At 36.7% G+C, this 22,835-nt stretch overlaps 1 protein-coding gene across 29 annotated transcripts in view; it reads right to left on the bottom strand.

Annotated features, from left to right (window-relative positions):
- AFDN (afadin, adherens junction formation factor) overlaps positions 1-22,835 on the bottom strand; it is a 131,727-nt gene that overhangs the window by 25,028 nt on the left and 83,864 nt on the right. For all 29 annotated transcript variants that reach the window (XR_008732690.1, XM_055713141.1, XM_055713135.1 and 26 more), the window contains 2 exons: positions 21,752-21,855; positions 19,106-19,192 (listed from right to left, as the gene is read on the bottom strand). Coding sequence is in view for 28 of the 29 variants with exons in the window: in XM_055713141.1 (XP_055569116.1) it covers positions 19,106-19,192; positions 21,752-21,855 (191 nt within the window). In the remaining variant the exon portion in view is untranslated. The remainder of the gene's footprint in view (positions 1-19,105; positions 19,193-21,751; positions 21,856-22,835) is intronic.

A 22,835-nucleotide genomic window follows, 5' to 3' on the forward strand; every position in this document is an offset into this window, starting at 1 on the left:
GGAAGAAGAATGCTAGGTAAGTTTTCAAGAGTACGGTTTTTAAATGTAATGTTGCTTCCTAAAATAACCCCCCAAGTTGATTTGGTATTGAATATGCAACTTCCTCCTCCTTTCCCCCCCCCCATCTTTTCCAACTCTTTTCTTTTGGCAGCAAAAACATTAATTGCTCCCACTGTTACAATAAATTAAAAGAAAAATCAAGGTGAAGGCTATTCAGAAGCTAGTGTTATACACTGTTTTCTAAGCAAGTGAAAGACCTATTTTTATGCATTAAATCTTGAGTTAATCCCAAATGTTTACTCAAAAGCCACAGAAAAGGAATTCCTTCAAGTCCCATGATTCCAGATTAACATTCTACATGTCCAAATTTTTCATAATAATTGCTTAAGCCATACTTACAGAAAAAAAAAAAAAGAAAAAAATACGCAATAAATAACTGAAGTAAGGACACTTTTTCTGTCTGGAAAGAATATAAAGGCAGTTAAAAAAAACTAGTTACTTTTGTGTTTGGTTTTTAAAGGGCTCTAAAGAAACATCAAGGTAACTACAGAGTATTTTTAACTTTATACCAAAAAAATTGGTTGAAGTTATGAGAAACACAAGTCAGACGACAGCTAGATAAATACAATGAAAAATGAAATCGTGCTTTGTAAGTAAGTATCTTTTTCTTTTGCCCCCACCTAAGCAACCAAGAAGCATATGGGGAAGGATGACCTGGTTGACAGAACACCTACACTTCCAAGAGGGACACGGGAAGATCTCTTACCAGGAGCTCTTCAAGACTTTAACGTGACATGGGACAAGAAGGAACTTGTCTTTGTGTATTAATAATTGCTCAACTGATTGGAAGTTGTTAGTTGTCACAAGGAAGAGTAGTTTTCAGAGAAGCCTAAATAAATGTGCTATTCACCATGCTTATAAGTGTTCCAGAAAAAGGGTAAACAATAATTTAACTAAATTTACCATATAGAAAGTTTATCAACTAACTCGAAACCAAGAGTTGGAGAAGGACCACGTAATGCTGAACACTGGAGCAACAGTGTGGGGGAGTAAATTGTATTTCACTGGTCCAAATGTGAAGTCATGCTCCAACCTTGTAAGGGACTGGTCTCCATCAGGGCGCTGTCAGCACAACCAGTTACCATCTTCCCCTTGTTGGGAACTGAAAATTAAGACGATTTGGTTTACACGCTCCTTCCTCTGCCTCCAACCACTAAATATACCTAGAGGCAAACTCCTTTAGTTCCAAAGGGCAGAAGAGTCACCAGCAACTCACCCACCCACCCTTGTATTTATACCCTCACACATCACACGTATACACATATGTAACTGCAGGGACCAAACAGCAGCTCTTCTCAGGGACCAGACTGGCCAAGGCTAAACAAGCATCTGGGATTGACACTGTTTTTATTCAGTCCTTGCTTCAAACGATGCTAGCAAGAATCTCATTCCCTTGGGTCCAGGAATTCAACGATCTGCCTAATACAGTCAAAGATTAGGTAAAAACAGCAAGCCTTTGGAAGAGCATTGCAATTTAAAACAGTGCACATAATCAACCAATTCAAAGATCATGGCTTTGGTACTCATGAATTACATTAGACATTATATCCATACACATCACTTTTCTTATGCTTGATTACGACGGCTAGTGTACATTAAATGTTGAAACCTTTTGTTTAAGCCCATGATATGTTCACTAGATTGCAGATAGCAATGAGATGAACATTTGCAATTGCACAAATACCCTTATAATAGTTTATAAACTGGCTTTAACTCAGAGAAAGATCTTTTTAATCACTGCTTTCAGATCCACCTTCACACATAACCTGAAATATCTGGAAGCCAACAGAACTAACAGAAAAAGAACAAAAAAACCCGTTGTTACTAAAACCTAAAGGCTCACATTAGAAAACTCTAATTCTGATCTCTCCCTTACAAAATGACACCAGCAGAACAATGAGGCTGAGAGGATAACAAGGGTGATCAAAAAAATGGAATAGCTTTCTTAAGAGAACCAAATAAATAGACACCGACTCCTTATCTTAGCAACAATCAAGGAAGTGAAGGTCTACGGGACTGTAAGTGGCACAGATTGGGTTGTTTATCATCTCTCTCATCAGTCAACAAAGAAAGCTTTCTTACTCATCCTGTCACAGATAGTGTATTTTAAACAGTAAAAACCAAAACCCAAGAACATACACAAAACACAAAACAAAAAACCCCAACCAAAAGCAAAAACATTTTCTGTAGGATTTCATAATTACATTGAGAAACTGCCAGGAACAAGACTGCTGTAGATGCCAAAGTGTAAACATGCACAAAAAAGATCACAGGCTCATGGTATGGCCCTTTAAGGGCTTTCAGAGAAGCAGCAGCAGCAGCAAGATACAGATATAAGGCACACAGAAATAAATTCTGAAGTTACAGAAAGCTAGAAACCAGGAGGAATCATCTTAATTTTTTTTTGTTCTGTACTTTGGCTAAATAACCCATATTTGGAGCATACTGACCCAGATGGATTTTTGCTCTAACTGTTCCTGTACTCTTTAGCCTTACAGTAATTCTTCATTATGATTTCAATGAGCTGGCATTTTACTCCTTGTTTCTTCTTTTTAAATGTTTTTATGAAGCCTATACAGTTTGTCAATCCCTTTCCTGTTCTTTCAAGAGGAATTATGAGCAGATGTGTTAGCTCCAAGTCATCTCGCTTAATACAAAACTAATGAATTTTGAAAGCATAAAAAATGATTTGCAAATAAATCTGTTCAGATTACATTAAAACATCTTCATCAGCTATCACATCTACTCGCATATTATTAGGACAAATGACTTCCTTCTCTGCCTAGTTCACATGCCATTTAATATGTTTGTAACAACATGCCTGTGCTCTCACTTATGCTTGGGAAGACTGCTCATTAACCATCCTCAGAGTTAACACATCTTCCTTCAACTTTTACCTTAAGCTTTATAGTAATTTGAATCCAAATTTTTAATTTCTATTGAAACAGACTTAATTTTGTTTCAGCTCCACCTTCTAGGAGAATGCATTAGAAGGAAAGGTACAGTTACTAAGGGCATAAAAAGGATGTTAATATATAGTTAGACATGCATACTAAACTCCAAAGTGAGCAAAATTCTCATGCACGTCACATGGATCTTTCTCCTATAATTTACTGACATTACAATAAAACAGGTTTCTTTGTAAACTGCTTATTAACCTGTTTCCTTTCAAAGGAACGTGAAGATCAACAGAACTAAAACTATTTCCCTACGAACAGACAGAGCAATGACATGTGTGGATCAGTAATAATACGTGAAACATTACTTTCATTTAACTTTATCTCTAAAGCGGTTAGTCTGAACAGAAGGAACACAACTGTAGAGAGGTTAGATGACTGTGGAAGGCAAGAATGTAGTAAGCATAGAAAAGATGGTTTTTGCCCCCCGCCCAAGATTAACATACCAGAACCTACCACACATTTTCTCAAATATACAGAGCCAACTACAAAACGCCAAAAGCTTTTCCAAATATTTTTTCAAAAAATAATGCAGTAAATTCTAGATTAAAAAAAGCCTCATCCACAGTAGTAAACTCTCTAGTGCTATCAACTTACCTGTTTTCTTTCATACTTGAACTGACTTTTCCCCATAATCTTTGCAGAAAGTGAAGTGATAGTACTTCTCTTGTGGACAAAATTTGGAAATCCTTTCCCTTAAGTAATAATTTAAGGAAAATTTTGAAATTGTGTAACTGGAAAAAACCCAAACCTACTACTGCTGCTTCATTTCACCTGGGTGAAAATACTCCTGAACTGAACTGCATGAGCATAACACTCTACTCTGGAGACCCCATTTGTTTAGCTCTAAATGATATCTGTTGTTACAATGCATAGCCAAAAGTAGTTTTATAAGGAAGGTGTTAGCTGATTAGAATTAGATGAACAGCGAACTGTGGACTGAAGAAAGGGAACATGATAATTAAAAATTCTGATAACTCAAGTACATTAGACCTAAGCTTCAAAATGAGTAACACCTCCATTCTACGCTTTTACAACACAGTTAAATAATATGAAAGAACAACCCAGATCACAAAAAAGTGCATAAAGCACAGAGAACGAAATCTGGAGGCCAGCAGTGCAGCACTGTTCACACATTTCGGTATTTTTTAATGTTATATTAAATTAATTACAATGACATTAGCAATGCACTCATACAGTGTCAGAAAGATGCCCACCTGTCTGGTCCCATGCTGTCTTGCGCTCAGACCTGCGCAGGCACTACCGTGTCATGGCAGGTCCCATCACAGACCTGGCTGAAGACTAAACTGACTCCCACCCCCAGTCCCCCTCCTCCTAAAGAACAGCTTTGTTTTCAACCAAATCAGCTTCCTCCAACTCTTTACAGCACAGAGCGACGGTTCATAACCATACAGGGGAGGGGGCTTCTCGGAGGGGCCTGGATCAATAAAAGGGGGCTGACATTATTGTTAGGCTGTTGTGCCAGCTTTTGTCAGGTTACAGCAACCCTATTCCTGGCGCTAACAAATCCGCAATTGCCAGGGGCTGTGAATATGTAGGGCAAATATCAGGTAGGCTTTTCACATCAGACCCTGAACCAGGCTTTTCACTGCTACAAACCCAAAAGCAGTCTTTGAGAAGGAAAATAAGAACACTCACCCATTTTTAGAGCACATCTGTGAACTTCCAACAGGAAATTCTTCTTTTTAATAAGCAATAAAAAAAAAAAAATATGCCAAGGGAGTTTGACCTAACAGAGTATTTCAGTTTAAACACTGCCCAAGTAATTCCCAAGTAGGCTAAAACAGCGTGACATAAAATAATCAGTTTCTCTGCTGCACTTAGACTTCACTATTTGGTGAATAATGTGATTTTTAACCCAACAATTTAAACTGTTTTGAATTCCTAAATCCTACTATAGGTCACCTACTGACTTGTCAAGCAGCTCTGAGCAGCGCCCACACAGCAACAGTATTCTAGTGGAAACAGAGTCCCAAAACAATCGCAAAACCAAAAAAACCCACAAAACCCCACATATGCAGATTCCCACACAGAGGAGCAAACTAGACAGTGGGAAAAAAAATCTGTGTCTTAAGCTTCTGATAGCTTGCATGGCAAGTGCACCCAAAGGACACTTCCCAGCTCTGCCAAGGCCCACCCATTCCCTTCTAAACATAAAAAAATACAAATCATCCGAACTTTGGCAAGGGATGGAGATGAAACAGCATATCTAGAACTGAAGCAAATGCATGCTGTTAAAAAATAACACCACACAAAAAATAACTGATGTAATTACACAATAGGATAAAAATGTCCCACTTCCCCCCCCCCCCCCCCCCCCCCCCGGAAGTTTAATTAGGTCTGAGTGAAAACATGGAAAGATTCTTGAAAATTATCTTCTCCATGCTTAGACTTACTCATTTCTAAGATGGATGAAGCCAACACACATGGGAAACTGAGGAAAACAATGAGCTCCAGTAACCAGAATGAAGTCATGCATTTGTATGAGATGCAATACCTGTATAAAGTTTTCTAATCATCTTAAAGTAGTTTAGTGCTTTAAAACAGCGCAAGGTGAAAGATGTTAACATACTGCACTTGCAAGTCTGGCATGCCCTTGATTTCTCAGAGTATGAAAATAATTAATCCTAAATTTACTATGACTTATGGGTTGCTGCTGGAATTCTATGACAATGGGAAACTTTCACATTTAGATGGAATTTTAATATATCTTCTAATCCTACTTGGGAGGTAAAGGCAAGCACAGGACAGTTCTGCATACAGGAATCTACTTAGAATGGCAACTCAGGTCTTTATCCTAAATCTAAATGAAGAAAAAGAACGTATGGGAAATATTTAAGTGACCACACTACCTTGTAAAAAGTAAATAAACAATAAGTCCTCATTGAGAGCAAGAACAAAGGGAGCTACAAGTCAAGAGGGTAAGCAAAAACCTGAGGTATGAAATACTACCAATAAATCCAGCAATTAAAACTCAACAGAAGTTCTATTTGCCTTAGATCTGGCTTTACTGCATCTGTGCGGCCCACATACACTGTGTAACAATATTTAAAGTGGGACAGGATAAAGATAGGTAATCTTTCAGAAAAGAGGACTACCTTTATTTTTGTCATAGTAGCCTAGTTTTAAATAGTTCTTATCACAGAACATCAACACATTCAGAAAAATCTTACAAGACAGACTCTAAAATTACAACCTGAGGACATAAATAAAACACACAGAAGCTTGTTAAGTTTATTACACATTTGGATGATGATGACTGCTGGGAGTTTCACATAAATGCTGTTTGTAGGACACGGGTTACATAGTCCATACAAATCTAACTCATCACTTGAAATTAAATGAAAACTTCAAATTATTGAAGTGGTACTAATTAGGCCCTAGGTTTATTGTAAGCATTGTTCAACTATGTTTAGCTATGTTCCAATCTGTCTAATCCACAGAAAGAAAACTTAAGTATAACAAGAGTTTCTTATTTTTCTGATGGTTTGTAGTTGAATTGACATGGGACCCTCTCAAATAACCGAGGAGACCCTACACACAAGCTGCCATTGAATTTTTTTCATCTGAAGTATATGCATGTAATAAATATTGCAATTCAACTCCCAAACACCGTAAAATACATTGATATTCTAATTCAACACCAGAACACTATGAACTCATCAGAAAAAAACATTAACATACCCCCTAAATCAATTCTTTTCAAAGCAAAACACTCTGATCTGTTTGAAGAAAAAAAACCCTAAAATTGCAGGTTATATTCCCAAACCACAAAACAACATGCATAAATACTAAACTAGCAGAGGATTTAATGAACAAGTAAATAGTAGCTTTTAGTTATTTTGAAAAATACCTCTCTGTTTTGGAGATTAATGAATTCAGACAGACTGGAGCCAGCAAAAAAAGGGTTAACATTAAAATCTCACCTGAGATACAACTTTTAAAATTTATTACATATATAATATAAATAGTATTGGTATATACCGACATGTATGTCTTTATATATACACATACATACATATTCTTCTCTAGTAATTAAAAAAAGTACTTGTTATGTACTTATATTTGGAAAATTAAGGAGTAACAAAAACTCTGTAAACTTTCATTTATATGTGTCTTCTAATTAAGCAGTAGGAGAACTGGAAAACTTCAGTTAGTATCCCAGGACATATCACCCAATATAAAAGAATTTGGTAAATAATAAATTATCTAAACAAACTAATTGTCTCAATTACTTCCTGTAGGGCCTGAAAGACCAGAAAAGTTCTGAAAACTCATGCAAGTCTGGCAATCTATAGAAGTTAAAAGAGCAAATTTTGGCACCTCCACTCTGTACAACTTCAGTCTCTGGAATGCTGGTATAATATACTTATGAACCTGGAAGGTGAATAAAATAAGACACCCCCCCCATATATTAGGTTTGTTTACAGGATTTCCACTCTTCAAGTCACACAGACTGCAACCTTAAAAAAATCTGGAAGTTTGCTGGGAGCAGAAGAATGGAAGGAAAACAAAGTTGATATAACAGAGGCAAATCAATCATGCATTTAATGTGTCAAAAGGAAAAAAAAACCACAAAAATATGCTCAGCTGACTAAGATTTATGGCAGACAAAGGTACACAAAGATTTCATACCTGACGTTTAAATGGGTATTTGCCCCTTTTAAGCCCGGTAGTATTCTCTGCTTGAGTACAAAGATTCTACAATGTTAAAAGTTGTCAAAGGACTGAGTTGGATAATGTGACCTAACCTCAGCTTTTGAGACAGCCTAACAAGAAACAAGTGATCTTCCATCACATCTGCTTATCATCTGGGCCATCTATCAAGCAACACATCAGAGTACAGTAGTCCATACTTGTTTTCACAATTAGAGTTATTTCACAAGCCCCTCCTTGCTCTAACAGGATTGTGCCCAAAACACAGCATTTGTTTAAAAGATTACTATGAGAACTACAGAAATAGAAGAGGCAGCATTAAAAAAAAAAAAACCTGCAGATAGTTCTATGGAGTAATCAGACCAACAAAGAAAAGAATGAGATGAACTACAGTGATCTGAAAAAAGAAACAGCTGCTTCTAGAAGAATGTAAAATTTAGGCTGTCCAAGACTACAGTACTAATGAATTCATAAAAGTGACGGAATTAAAGGAAGTATTTGAGGAGAACAGATTTTATTGCTAGTGTTGTTATGTCACAAGATGAGTTTTATAAGACTTCCTTGTCAGTAACAAACACAGGAAACTTTGGCTCACACACGTTACATCAGTCATATAATTGGAACATGCTATATAGTGCAACTGTATATAAAGCAGCATACAGTCTTCCTAATGGCAGCGTCACAGCCAGCCCACGAGCTGGTGACTCAGTCACTATGGAAGCATTAAAAGCAGGCAGATGAAATCCCATCTGGTATTTGCCAGGACAAGCAGCCATAATGGCATGGTGGAAACAACAGGCAGCTTCTTCCAGTAAGCATCAACACGCAGTTGGGTTCACAGGGTAGCCACCCATGCCATGCCACGTGGGGACCTGCCACCAGCAGCATGATGGGCTGGAGGTGCTGACACCCCATGCAGCCCCACCAGTACCCCAATCTACAGGTATCAGAGTGGGAATGAAGGTCCACATCTGTTGACGAGGTGATATCTTCTCAGCAGTTAAGCTACTCCCGTCCTCAAACATCGTGCCCCCCAAATAGCTTAGGTGGATGTGCTGGTTTTGGCTGGGACAGAGTTAATTTTCTTCATAGTAGCTAGTATGGGGCTGTGTTTTAGATTTCCACTACAAACAGCCTTGATAATGCAGAGATGCTTTTGCTGCTGCTGGGCAGTGCTACACAAAGTCAAGGACTTTTCTGCTTCTCACGCCACCCTACCAGCAAGTAGGCTGGGGGGTGGGTGGGTAGGCACAAGAAGGTGGGAGGGGACACAGCTGGGACAGCTGACCCCAACTGACCTCAGGGATATCCTGTACCAAACGATGTCACGCTCAGCATATAAAGCTGGGGAAGAAGGAAGGAGAGGACATCTGGAGTGATGGTATTAAGATGATAGAGCCCTTTTTCCTGGAGATGGCTGAACCCTGCCTGCTGATAAGAAGGGATGAATTCATTCCTTATTTTGCTTTGCTTGGGTGGGCAGCTTTTGCTTTACCCATTAAACTGCCTTTACCTCAACTCACGAGTTTTCTCACTTTCACCCTTCCGATTCTCTCCCCCATCCCATCAGGGGGGAGTGAGCGAGGGCTGGCTGGTGCCTAGTTACTGGCCAGGATAAAAACACAACAGTGGATCACAAACTAGCTGCACTTTCTGCAAGGCTAGTAATATTCTTGCAGTTTAGTAGATCTATAGGATGACCTAGTTATTTCAGTACATACAACTAGAATTAAAACTCTGAAAACTACTAAAAAACCACTTCTCCAGTTGTTAGGAATGACAGCAGAATAGTAGTATTAAGTAATTAAGGAAAAACTATGGATGTGCAAAACGTATCTGCTGGTACGGCACCTAACCAAACCGGTAATGCTCCAGACAATTAACAATAAGGTCTTGTCATTACTTGTTCTAAACCGTCATTTGCCCATACCTGTTTTGCTTCACATACTTTATCACTACAATAAAACCGGAGCGATGAACAGCTTCCAGTAAAAACTAGTAGAAGCACATCTGATTAAAGAAAAAAACACACTTCAATAACAATTTTTTAAAAATACTATGCGTATTAAAAACTACTATTATTTACATAAAAAGCAAGGAACTCTAAACCTTTCAATACTGATTTGAAGATTTCTGTCTTAAATACACAAGTATTTAAATGGTTTCAAGCTCCACATAAATGGTAATATGAAAAAATAGTCCTGAAGTGAAGGTATCTTCACTTTGCAATTATTGTTGAACTGAATCCACAAAAAAAAGTGTCATCCACTTACTAACCTTTTCAAAGTAATATTCCAATTTAAGTGGCTTCAGATAACAAGGTTACATGTCAAAATACTCCCAATAGTTCACATACACCATTGGAGATTTTTAAAAAATAAATAATTTCCAAGACTTTTAAAATATGTGCATAAATATGCAAAATCCAAGAACGTTTTCATTTTAATAATGTAGATATAAAATATATGTGTACGTATATACATACACAAATATGCCTAGCTGAAATATTAGGACTCAGTATCTCATAACATTTCAAGGATGACACTGTTTCCCCAAGTTGGTCTATTTTGTTAAGCTCCCGTTGTATTTTATAGAAATGAAGCAGTTTGAAAAACAGAATGAATCCCTGCAACTAAAATGTTTCCAAAGAAAACAGGACAGAAATGTAGCTACCAAGCCTGACACCAGCCATCAAGCCTGAAATCTTTTATCTGCCTATACTCAGAGTAGATCTTACTGATTTTTATCAAGGCTAATTCTCTGATTCCAGACTCTTACGTTTACATAGAAGATCTCTGTAAGTTTTTTATAAACATCCTTGAAGGCAAGTTTATGCAACAGAATCAAATCTCAGTCTGACCTCCCTGGCAAGTAATTAGTCTAGAAGCATTTAAATAACCCAAGCTTATAAGCATTTTGAAGAATACCAGTTTACTAAACTATGCAGCCAGTTTACAGACGTACTCTCTAGGAGGCAAAAGCAGAGGTTTCTGATCACCTAAACACTCACATTCCCTAAAGCATCATGCATTTTGTAGGTTGTACCTGTATGAGTACGTGTTTATCTACTTTATATACTGAATATACTATGCCTACAACATCTGAGTCATGTCATACCCTGACTTAAAAAGAACTTTAAAATTGATCCATGGTCCACATATGTAAACTTCTGCTGTCCACTCTCAAACTCTCCTCCAGGAGGAAGGGGGCAGGCACAACACCAAACATTTCTGGAGCTGTACAAACTACAGTCACAAGTGGGCAAAATATTTCCAGTTAAACAAAAAAAGGCAGTGGAGATTCAAACTTTGGTGACAATCAACATTATTCACAGGTAAAGAAACATCAAGCAATTAACATCCATGAACTCTGTTGCAGCTTTAAGTTGCACCGGGTGGGAAAACAGGTTAAAAATCGGTGTCTTACTCTTAAAGAAAGCAATGCAAGACTGCAAGCAGTACAACATCGTGGGACTCTGAAGCATCTGACAACCTAGAAACTTTATACGCAGTGTATCCAGAGGTTTTATTTACAAGTAGCCTCAGAGGACTAAAGGACTGAAGAGTTTTGTTGTTCTCATTAATGGAATAAGGGTTACTTGTTACTTTTTTTATACAAGAACGTTTGCAATCAATTGACTTGCACACAAAGCACGCAAGTGAATATACCCTCTCTCTTCCTAAAGCATGCTCTTGCCAGGAGATAAGACCAAAAAAGCCAGGATGTTCTGCAACAAACTTCCTGAAACGGCATTAATAAAATATGAAGTAGTCTTGTGCATATGTAGTCTTTTTTTCAAAAAAAATAAAAGACCAACAACCCCCTCAACAAAAACAACGAAGAAACAAATGAACAAAACCAAACCAAATAAATTATGGTATTCAGAAACCTTACTAAGGCAATTGCATAAACATGGCAAGCAGGCTTGCTGACACAAATACATGCAGTGTCTTCTGCGCTAGACAGAAGTACATTAATTTGTAACAGCATGATTTCTCTCACACTCTGGAAACTGAGTGCTTCTACAAGATGCCTTCTTTGATGAGAACCAAAGCAACTAAATGAGCCAGCTAAAACAACCGGCAAAAAGTCTCATTCTGAGACCGGAATCAAGTATGCAGCAGTTCCTACCTAATTGTACTTTATTCTTATTCTCATGAAACAGGAAAATTGGTAAGTAATGGGAAATGTTTAATATATGACATTCATAAAAGACTAGGCAAATTTCTAAACCTTTCTGAAAAGGAAATATCTTTCATTATTATAAATGCTGTGACTTAATATCCATATGACATTCTACAGATGCATAAAAGCACTCTTAATTTTTAACAAAAGAAATTAAATACATGGGCCTGTTTGATTCCATTTCACTTTTGTTTCAAAGGAAACAACTTTTGTTGAGCTCAAGGAAAATACATTGCTTGAGCTCTATTTCCCCAAACAAGGGTTAACTTTTAAATGTATGGTTGCTGCAAATACTCTATGAGCAGTGACAGACTAAGGGCTATTTAGAGTGAAGTACAAATCTACAAGTCGTATGGCAGATTCTGTTGTGCTCTTCCCTGTTAAGACAACTCTGAACTAATGCCTCAGCTTAATTAGGTCTGTGGATAGGACTTCACAGGCAAGACATACTGGGCAATCTATTTTAGACAAAACACCACCCTGTATTTCTGCGCTTCTTCAAAGAAATGGCTCTTGGTTCTGCAACTAAGGACAAATTACAGCTGAAAAAACCCCACAGCACAACCTTCCACATAATGCTGCTCTGCAGTTTCAGATGGATCAACTTAATCCAGTATTGATGCATAGACTATCACGTAATATTAAGCACCTAAATTTCTACTCCAACTGAGAGTATTATTCATACAGGAGAAAGTCTACACAGACTAACTTCTGAAAGTCTTTTTCATTAATAGGAGTAAAAAATGTAAAAAATTAACACACTCTTTTAACATGTATCTAAACAGAATTTTGGAAGCTACTTGAATGCCAGAATTAAATGAAGTCTGGTAGAGGAATTCTAGCTAAAGCATATGTGCACTATAACTTTTGCAGGCTTGCTAGCAAGGACCTGCATACAGAAGGTATTAGTGCAAAAAGGAACAGGCACATGAATTTTAAAACCTGCTTTGCTCCAAGAAGGCATTAAATACAAGTGCCTGGGTGACCCATTTGCAGTATCAATCTAAATACAAGCGAATAAAAAACCCAAACACGCTCTACTTGCACAGAGCTGTGGTCTCACAGCTAGTGAGAAGAAAAACCATGCTGTGTTGGCACAAGCTTTAGTTTTTACACAGCATATGAAAGCATTAGCAAAATTTTATAGAGCATCTACAGGGTACCAAATTTAACCAAAACTCCTGCTGGAAGTTATGAATCAACGAGAAACAGGCAAATTGCTAACATGTAACTACTTCACTGTTCATGATTAAGATTAACTGGCAAATTACATATTATCTTATACCTGTGAGACTAAGACAATTGTGCTGGAAAAGACAATTAAATACTGTATTTTTACTTTAAGTTCCTCCTAAGAACCCTGTTAGGCAATATCAGTAGCTCAGACTGCTGATGGGAATTAGTATCAAACATTAAAAAAACAAATCAACAACTAAATCTTCTCAAACGTTTCAACTAATTCATGCAGAGAGGAAAGGGCAAAAATTTGCCTTGAATACTTAGAAAGCACAGTCACAAGAAGACTTCAGATACTAAAGGATCTGAAATCTTAAGAAACCTTAAGACCGGGAGCACAAATAAAAAGCTAAGAAACAGTTAAAAAAAAAATATCCCACCAACAGTCTATATTTGCAAATGCAGAGTAGAGAGAATCAAATTTTTACATCATGTTATCGGTATTATTAACTATAAACTCAATTTTCAATTTTCTGGGTAAAAATAAGACTTTTAAGTGAATGTTTAAGCCTGTTCCTTCTACACAGATCACCTCCAAGATAGTGTAGAACAAACTTTCAGAAAAATTTCACATTGAAATTGATATCCCTGATAGTCTTAAACCCTCCTTAAATTCAACATTTTAAATTGACTGTCAAATGTAAAATCACAAGCAACAGTTTAGAAAATAAAGCAACTTAGAATGGTTTAATTAAACCTTAAGAACAAACAAGGCTGCCAAATAATACAAATGATTTATGCTTAAAAATTCCACGCATTTGTTTTCAGAAACGTAAGCCCCATCCCCAGAATATTAACTGTCACATTCAGTGTTTGAAATGCTTCTATTAAAAAAGAAATACCTTATCACCATTTCTTCCTATTTAAGCAATCACTATGCAAATATATAATCTGACCATTTGTTAAAAAACTCTAGAAAATACACTCTGATTTATGTGCCAGTAGGGGCGTATACATATGTATTTTAAGGTGCTTATATATATTTTAAGGTAACTTTTTTCTGTTACACTGATGACAGATGACTGAGCAAGAAGCAGAAGTGTGTCATACCTTAAAGAATTAAATCATAGTCCTTTCCTTTTTGCAGTAGCAATCTAAACAGAATTTAAATGCCTCTGTGAAGGTGTTGAACGTGTAAGATATCCTAACTGCAATGTATCTGCATGATCTTTTCAGAAGGGTCTACAGAGTATGAAAAATCTTATATATACTGTTTGGGATGTCAATTTAATTATTCTACTAAGACTTTATAAGAGGAAAACAGATTTTTAGAGGAACCTGGATAAAAGCCAACTAATATGACAAGTAAACAGATCACAGGTCATGCTATTCATGCTCTGCCACAGTAAAACAGTAGTTATTACACCTGAAACTTTAAATATTAATAGTCACTTCCACAAATTTGAGAAGTGCATATGAAGAACAAGCTAAAAAATTAGTTTTTTCTTTCTAGATTTTAGAAAGTTAGGTACTAACATCTGACTATATTTAACTGCATGCTGTATTACATTGTTGCTACACGAAGAAATGACTACTGGCAGGTTTAAACAAGCAAGAGAGCAGGAAAAAGTACAGGGATAGTATTTAAAACTTCAGAGAAAAACAGTCCCAACAGAAACCTGAACAGACTTACCATGGATTCTGTTCTTCCAACAACAGAAAACCACATTTTGATCTCCGGGACTACAGATCCTTGAAAGAAAAAAAACAATTCTCCACTTCTCTTCCAGCCCTCAACAGCAACCACCGCTCTAGTCTGCTGGATTTTCCAAGATACCCATCAAGATAACTCGGAGCTGGATGCTATGACACAGTGTAGCGTTTATCAACACCAGCTATAGCCAATACAATATTCAGACTCTTACGTAATCAGTTATGCTGTTCTGACTTCCATTTACTTTAGAGGCTTTATCCAACTTCGAGAGCTGCTAGAAAAAACAAAAAGGGAGCCCTCTTGTACAAAAGAAAAAAACCCTCCAAATTAAACAGGAAGTAATGTGCTGGCCCACAGATGGCTAAGAAGTCACATGCGAAAGCCCCCAAAAAGCAATATATTTTTAAAGTAAACTGTATGCACACGCTGCTTCCAAATCATCTGGATTTCATAAAAACTTAACCACAACGTGGTTGGGAGTCAGGCAGCTTTTAACATCAAAACATCTTTCAGGGTTAGAGCAACCAAAGTCTGCACACAACCTCAAAAAGCAATACTGTTCCCGATGCCCAACCACTCCTACCAACTGTATTTCCATATACCTATTACAAAAGCTACTGCCAATAAAGGTTCAGGAGTAACACTGAAAGAAAACATGCAACACCTACAAGAGGGCAGAACAAGTTACCTTTTTGAATCACATGTGAAGCTATAGAATTTAACTTTACATAAAAATCCCTGTAAAGTACTCTGTTTAAGAAATGCTGTTAGGTATTTTCCAAATTAAAAAAAAAAACCAACAAAACAAAACCAAAACAAACCCCAAACAAACACAACACTGTTTACAGTGCTCTGGCAGCTAACAGTTGTTTCACAACTAACTTGTTTTCCCTGATATCTATCCATATAGTGTACATGCTTACTACATCGTTGCTCAAAGGGGCTGTCCTGCCTCAGAAAACACCCTTACAGCAAAGTGAGGTGAACTAGGTGAGGCACAGCATTTCTGCTCTCTGCAGCACTCCTGGCAGGCCATTAAAACTTCTATTTCACAGCCACTCATAATTTATTTAAATAGAAGTAACACACTTAAAACATTTCACCTGTCATTAGGTGGACAGAGGATCAAGTACAGGGTTCCCCAGGGACCTAACATTTTCATATACTCCTTGACTCACCTCCTTTGGTTTTATTTTGTTTTTACGTGAATGTCAATGTGTTTGCAATCACCTAGTATCACAAAATGAAACCATCTATCTTAAGAATAAGCAGGTGCACAGTATTTCAATGCAACTTGCATCACTTCTCTGCTTGTATAACCTCAGCTTCAACTCCAAGCATCTTTTCCTGATTGCAGCAGAGAAGGTGTGACAATCATTTGGTAATTAAGAACATTTGGTGTGGAAGGGGGTAAGGTATGGTTATCTAATTTTCTGATTAAAAACTTTAAATTGGCACAGCTTTTATTTATCTACAAAACCCTGCAAACTAATAAAAAAATCAAAGAATTATCAAATTATAAATCCATTAGATGTTTCCTCAGAGATGAGCACAGATTACTTAGAAAAGTCTACGCTTTTCGCAAATGGGTGGAAGGAAGAAAAGCTGTCAGTAGGAATTATTTTTTCTTTACAATCTATGAGAATCTGCCCAGTTTATCTATTTCTAGAATATTACCAAACTGCATTTTAACACACTTCACCCAAAGCCAGTGACAAGTATGAGGAGCCCATTAAGACTTAACAAGGCAGGCAGGTCAGGGCTGATATGCAAAGACATTTTCACAGTATGTTACTGAGAGCAACTATTTTGTCGTATCATAGAAAAAACCCCAACTTTTCCTAACCAAAGCTGAATAGATTCAGGGCTGTCTTTCCCTGGTTGGAGCAGGGCCACCTGTTCACCAGCCGCTGCAATTTCTTTTATTACAGCACTTTTGAAGCACTCTAGAAACCAATAGTTCAATAAATGTAATTAGGTCAACAATCAAACTGGGATGCTGTGCATGGCAGCAGTAACTGTGTATTTCAGAAATTGAACATGAGCTTTCATTTCTCCAACTGTAAAGTACCTTCATACAAGCATTTGATAGCCAACCTTTTACTGTTAAAAAAGTTAGGAAATTCTAAATCTGTTCTCACACCTGCCCCTCCCTCTCATTTCAGATATTCTATCCATATCCAGTTCATGTTTAGAAAATTTTAACAAATAGTCCACTGAACTTCCTCCTCCATTTTCCTTAGCCAAGGGAAAAAAAAAAGAGAATTTTCATTTTTATGCTGGTAAAAGAAACATGACTTGAAACACGCTGGAAAAATTAGTAGTAAAAGTCAACAAGACAGGAACAGAAAGAAAAAAATCCACACATTATCGCTAGCTTCTTAGTCACGCTTACTCAATTCTCTAATCTGTTCTGCTTTGGCCACATTGAGAAAATTAATGCCTGTGTATTCCTCCTTACTGCATTGTTTTTTATGAAACCTATTAGAGGAAAAACAAGCCATTAATTACTTACAATAAGCAACTTTGAATCCCTTGAAATAACCTCTTGGAAATAATCCCGTTTAACTACTACATTTAAACACTTCCAATGCAAGATGATTATTTCTATCCAATGAACATTCTGCTGACTTCAAATTAAGCAAAAATTTCTATTCTACATACACTGACACTAAAATAAATATCTGCCTCTTGCTTATTTCAGATCGAGATTTAAGACAGAACTATTTTAAAACCAGAATTCCAATGTTGTGGTAGGCACACAGCAGCAAGATGAAATGCCTGAACCTGTGACTGTTTCTGCAACTGTGCCAAAATGAAGACTGCCACTTTCATTGCTGATTGTGCTAAAGAAATCATGAATTTGGTTAAGTAACTTGTAAAAAAACTTTCAAACCAAGCTTATACACTGACCAGTAGCACTGTTACATACTGCTAACAGAAGTTAAGAGTGTCAGTTGTTAAAACAATGTATAGAAGCCAGCCACCTCCAGTGAAAAGGGAAACTTCCTCCTCATTATATTCTGCTTCTCTCTACATGAGAAATCAGATTTCACAGTTTAAAGTAGGAAAAAAAAAATCACTTCACATTTTGAAATATTCAACAGAAATGCAGATGGCAGTCAGAAATCTGACAAATATTTTATCTGGTCAAAATCTAGTATTTGCTTCTCAAATTATTAGCCTACTCCACCAAAACAGAGAGCAAAATATTGAGTTACATTTTTCAGATCCTGAATTGTTTCCTCAGTAACTTCAGAGTGTCAGCAACATACACCTGACACCTGGTATTCCTTTACAGATGTCAGAAATAAATCTTAAAAGCTGGTACCATGCAAGATTACAGTTTTAAGAATGGACTATGAAATGAGCAAAGTTGGTAGGGAAAAAAAAAAAAAGCTCTGTTTAGAAGCAATTATTTATGTGAGGTAACTTAAAAGCAGTGAAACAACGTTTTCAGCCCATGCATTAAGTGCCAAGGAGGACTACAGTACGCTGAAGTTTCAGGTACTAGACACTGAAAAAGACATTAGGAAAGACTTGTTCTATCTGTTGTACACCACATAATTACAACAAGGGTTTTTGGGTATTACCACTGCATAATTTATAACAAGCTTAAAACTCAAAGACTATGTGTGCTATGTGACCCAGTTAATAATGCAAAACCAACCAACTAGTGGAGTCTTCCATCTGGTGGCTGGAGTTGTATGTGCATTCTATACATTACTATCTAGTGCTACTAAGAGTAGCAAACACCCACAATTTTGGCAAGTTGGGGCAAGAGTTACACCCTCCTTCACCATGCTACTTAACACGCTGTAGCTCTCTACTATAAAGAAGCAAAACTGAAGTCACACACGCAGGATCTGTACACTGTGCAAAAGATAAGATGTCCTCACACCAGAAAGTATACAAACTTTCAACATATATAGCTGACTTATTTACTCATCAAATAAAAACCCCACACATTTTTATTGTTTGTATTTCTTGCTTTTCTTTCCTAGGTACTTCTGCTACTTTTCAGCAGAAGTGCTAGATAAGCCTGTTTATTAATTCCATTAGATAATATGGCCAATTCTTGGTTCTGAAAAATTATTCGAATAAACCTACAGTAGAGGTTTAAACTTAAATGCCATAGTAACTACATCTGTATTATGTTTCCTCTTGTATTGTTCACAACATTCACACACATTCCCCAGCCAGAAAAGAAGTATGATCAACATGATGTGCGCAACAAACTTAAGGGAAACAGATTCTGCCATTAACCTCTTCCACAGTAGACTGATTTAAAAAAAAAGCTTTTTTCAATAACACTTAAACAAATTGACTTCCGTACCTTGGCAGCAACAATGCTCAGGCCCATTCCATTTTGTTTTTTCAGTGTTACAGTGATAATCTCAGGTTCTTTCCTCAAAGGCTGAGCCTATCAAACAGGGAAGGGGAAGGAAGAAAAAAAGACAAGAGTTCACATTCACTGCCAGGCTAGGAAAATCACTGTGCAAAATAGTTCATCTACAATGAAAATTAAGTTGTTAATGCAGCAGAAGATCTCATCCTAAATAATATGTCTGGTACTCCATTTTAGAATGTAGAATCTCTAACATTTGATTAATATGGATTCACATTATCAAGTACTACACCCGTGTTACAAGTACTGCCAAAGCTTTGAAGTCTACCAATTGTTTCTCCTTCTCCAATTCAGTAAAGAGATTATTAATGATTCACAATTTGAAATGTAACAGGTCTTTGAAACTGTAGTAACTTTTAATGAAATCTGAAGTTCAGACTCAGTAGGCTGCTATCAGAAAGGTGAGGGTGATCTACAGAGTTCCTGTTTTTAGTGCTGCATCTAGAAGATAATTATGTGAGATATTAAAGGGCCAATTAATTTCAAAAGGTAGTGTTAAAGCCTTGAAAGGAAGTTCCAAAAAATTTCACATCTGAAAACTCTGTAACTCAAATACAGAACCTCATGTGTTCAATAATGTGTTTCTATCTTTCAACATTGCCAGTTCCATCTGCTCAAAAAGTTGCCAGTCTTCATTAGCTAAAGCATGCAAGTTAAAGTACCTTAGCTTGTATTCATATTAAAACATAACCACAAGTTCCACAAGACCCACGAAAAATTAAAATGATAAAAGGAAATTCATTTTTAAAATATTAAAACTTTGTTATTAAGTTCAAGTATTAGAAAAGCAATTAGTTTTAAAGCTAGGAATATTCTAGCACTCCTGTGCCAAGGATGGCGGAAGAACAGAATCTGTTCCTACTCTATTTAACATTTTTACCATTGATTTAAATAGAAACATTATTAAACTAATTCAACAAAAAACACATACTGGAAAACGTAAGCCACTGGGGACATAACTTTGCCATTAGTCTATACTGAATTTCTCTCTTGGTCTAAGAATAAAACAAATTCTTCAGAAAAATCTGAGGACTGCCCAGCCTGGGCAATTCCCCAGGCTACCAACAGCAGCGGAACTGAATTGGGAGAATAGTTTTGACTTGGGGAGGGGGAAAAAAAAAAAAAAAACCAAACCAAAAAACATCACAGCTCTAAACTGGAACATTTACCTTGTATTTAAATTATGTAGACATGTTGCACCAAGAGGTGATTTGTGAAGTGGCATTTACAGCACTGCTCAGACACCTAAAGTCTTTTAGAACTCTCAGGCTCAGCACATTCAACTACCATACAAGCACCAAACAAAAGAATGATTAGATCAGATTATTTGAACAGTTTTACATGGTGTCCATTTCCATGGAAGAATGAAATAGTAGCATCCACTCACCCTCCATTTCTTTATCAAGCCTTTTAAAGGAAGAACTCTATTTTTAGTTTTTTCATACATAGTATGAGGAATAGGAAGTACCTAGTATAACTTCAGATGCTTTTTGCTTCCACTAGCTCTAAAACATGCCTTTCTTTAAAGCAACAAAAGGGAGGAAGAAGAACATGTCTCAAGAACGTCTGTTATATTTTCCGTAGTCAAATGCCCGTTTACCAAGATAACCAGCCTGCAGATCCTGGCTGATCAATTCAAGACTGAGCTCTGCTGTACCAGTCATACAGATTTAGGAGATGCTCTCTTCTGCAAATAAACATGTTCTTCAGGCCACTTGCAGCAAGACCGTGTAATGTCATATAACAAATGTTGGGTTCTGAACAGAGTAAATGAAGCTTTAAAGTCCCTCTGGATAGTGAGTGACAAGTATTTTTCATAGCAGGCCTTGGGAACATCATTCTAGTTTCATGCTGATCTTCCTGATTTCATTGAAATAATAATTATAAATATGAAGCTATTTCTGTTCAGTTGCTCTAAAAGTTATTTCACATAAAGCTACCATCTTTCCAAAACCAAGTTGTTCTGTAAACTTTGACATTCTTGGTTATTACATATTCAAAAAAAACCCCAAGCAAAACACCAAAAAACCAACAAAAAGACCCACTCAACACCAAAAAAACCCTTAAGGAAACCTACAACAGTAAAAACCCCACCCTCACACTGAAGTGAAATGCTTTGTTAGTAAGTATAATGCAAAGGAAAACTAAGTATTTTTTCCTAAACACCTAGCAGGGAAAAAAAAGTACCAGATTACAACTAAATACTAAACATTTAGTTGGTAACTGCTGGTTTATAAATAAAAGCACCCTGCAGCTCCATTCACATTACAAATCATTTACAGATACATGTCCATATATATTTTTGCCCATGTTTAAAAGGAATTTCTTCACTGTTTACCCTCAGGGTGGAAGAACATAACAGACAAAGCTTGCTTACCTGAGAATTCTATCATGCCACAGCCTAGAAAAAAAAAGACTTACAGAAATAGTTCTCTAAATTCACCAAACCACTGATGAACTTCATTTTTAATGACTAAACCTGTTCTTCCTAATAAGGATTAAAACTCATCACATAAAAAACGATGGCTTGCTGAGATAGCAGTTTTGACCCTTGGTCACTGAATCAATACTTACTAGCTCAGCATTCTCATGTGACAGGTGACTTTCATAGTCTGCACCTTCAAAGTATATTGTCCACGTGCCTGGTGACCGTGAATGAGGGGTTAATCTACAAAAACCTAAAAGAGAAAGTAACATCAACATAGTAATGGTATTTTCTCAAGACGTTAATTAAAATAAAATAGCATGCCACAAGGAAATAAAAAGATAAATACTGCTATTTGGTATTTCATTAGTATGTGGAATCTTGCATCTTAGATGCCATTATGCGCTTCACTGCTATTTTATAGTATCTACAAAATCCTACGGTTTTGTAGCTCCTGCTGCTGCGAAACAGACTTAAACACACTACAAGCTCACAGAAAACTCTTGGGCTGCAAAATATTGCTTGTACCAACCAGACTCAAGAGACACGAAACACCAAGTCATCTTTTAGAACACAAGCCACCAGAACTCTGAATAAGACAGCACCACAGAAATCTTCTGCTTTGCGGAGAGTCTAGCTAATCAGCCACAGCATTAACTTTGCAGAGATGGGGCTTCGCCTGGAGTCTCCTTTTAGTCTCAAAGACTACATCCACTCTAACTCACTGTACTTTCAAAACAGTTTCCTAGGTTTGGTTTTTTTGGGGTTTTTTTTGTTTTTGTTTTTGTTTTTTAAATGCAATAATATGGCTTTTCTATAAACTAAGTTGAAAACAACAATGACAGAACTTCACTGTAGGATACAGCAAGTCTGCTTTGTTGATAGCTTCCTTTGCTTTTCTGCTTACCACAATATTCCTGTGGAAATTTTTAAGCAACTGCTTTTTAAGCACTAACTTATAAAGAAACAAAACCCAAAAAAGCTTCTAATAAAATTGAGTAGCAGAAGATAAGAATCATAACTTGTTCATTCACCATAAATGCTCTGACAGACCCCCTGCTTTATGTTCTCTGGTTTAGGTCACTTTTCTCCAACCACAAGAGCTCTCCACTTGTCATTTCAAATTTTGTTGGACTATGAAATGCCCAAACCATACAGTTTTAATTGATGAACATGAAAAGAACTATTTTAAGCTCATGGATTTTTAATGTTTATGGGAGAAGCTGATGAGTA

Source organism: Falco cherrug, chromosome 6 (assembly GCF_023634085.1).
Source record: "Falco cherrug isolate bFalChe1 chromosome 6, bFalChe1.pri, whole genome shotgun sequence".
In the NCBI taxonomy this organism is placed as follows: Eukaryota; Metazoa; Chordata; class Aves; order Falconiformes; family Falconidae; genus Falco; species Falco cherrug.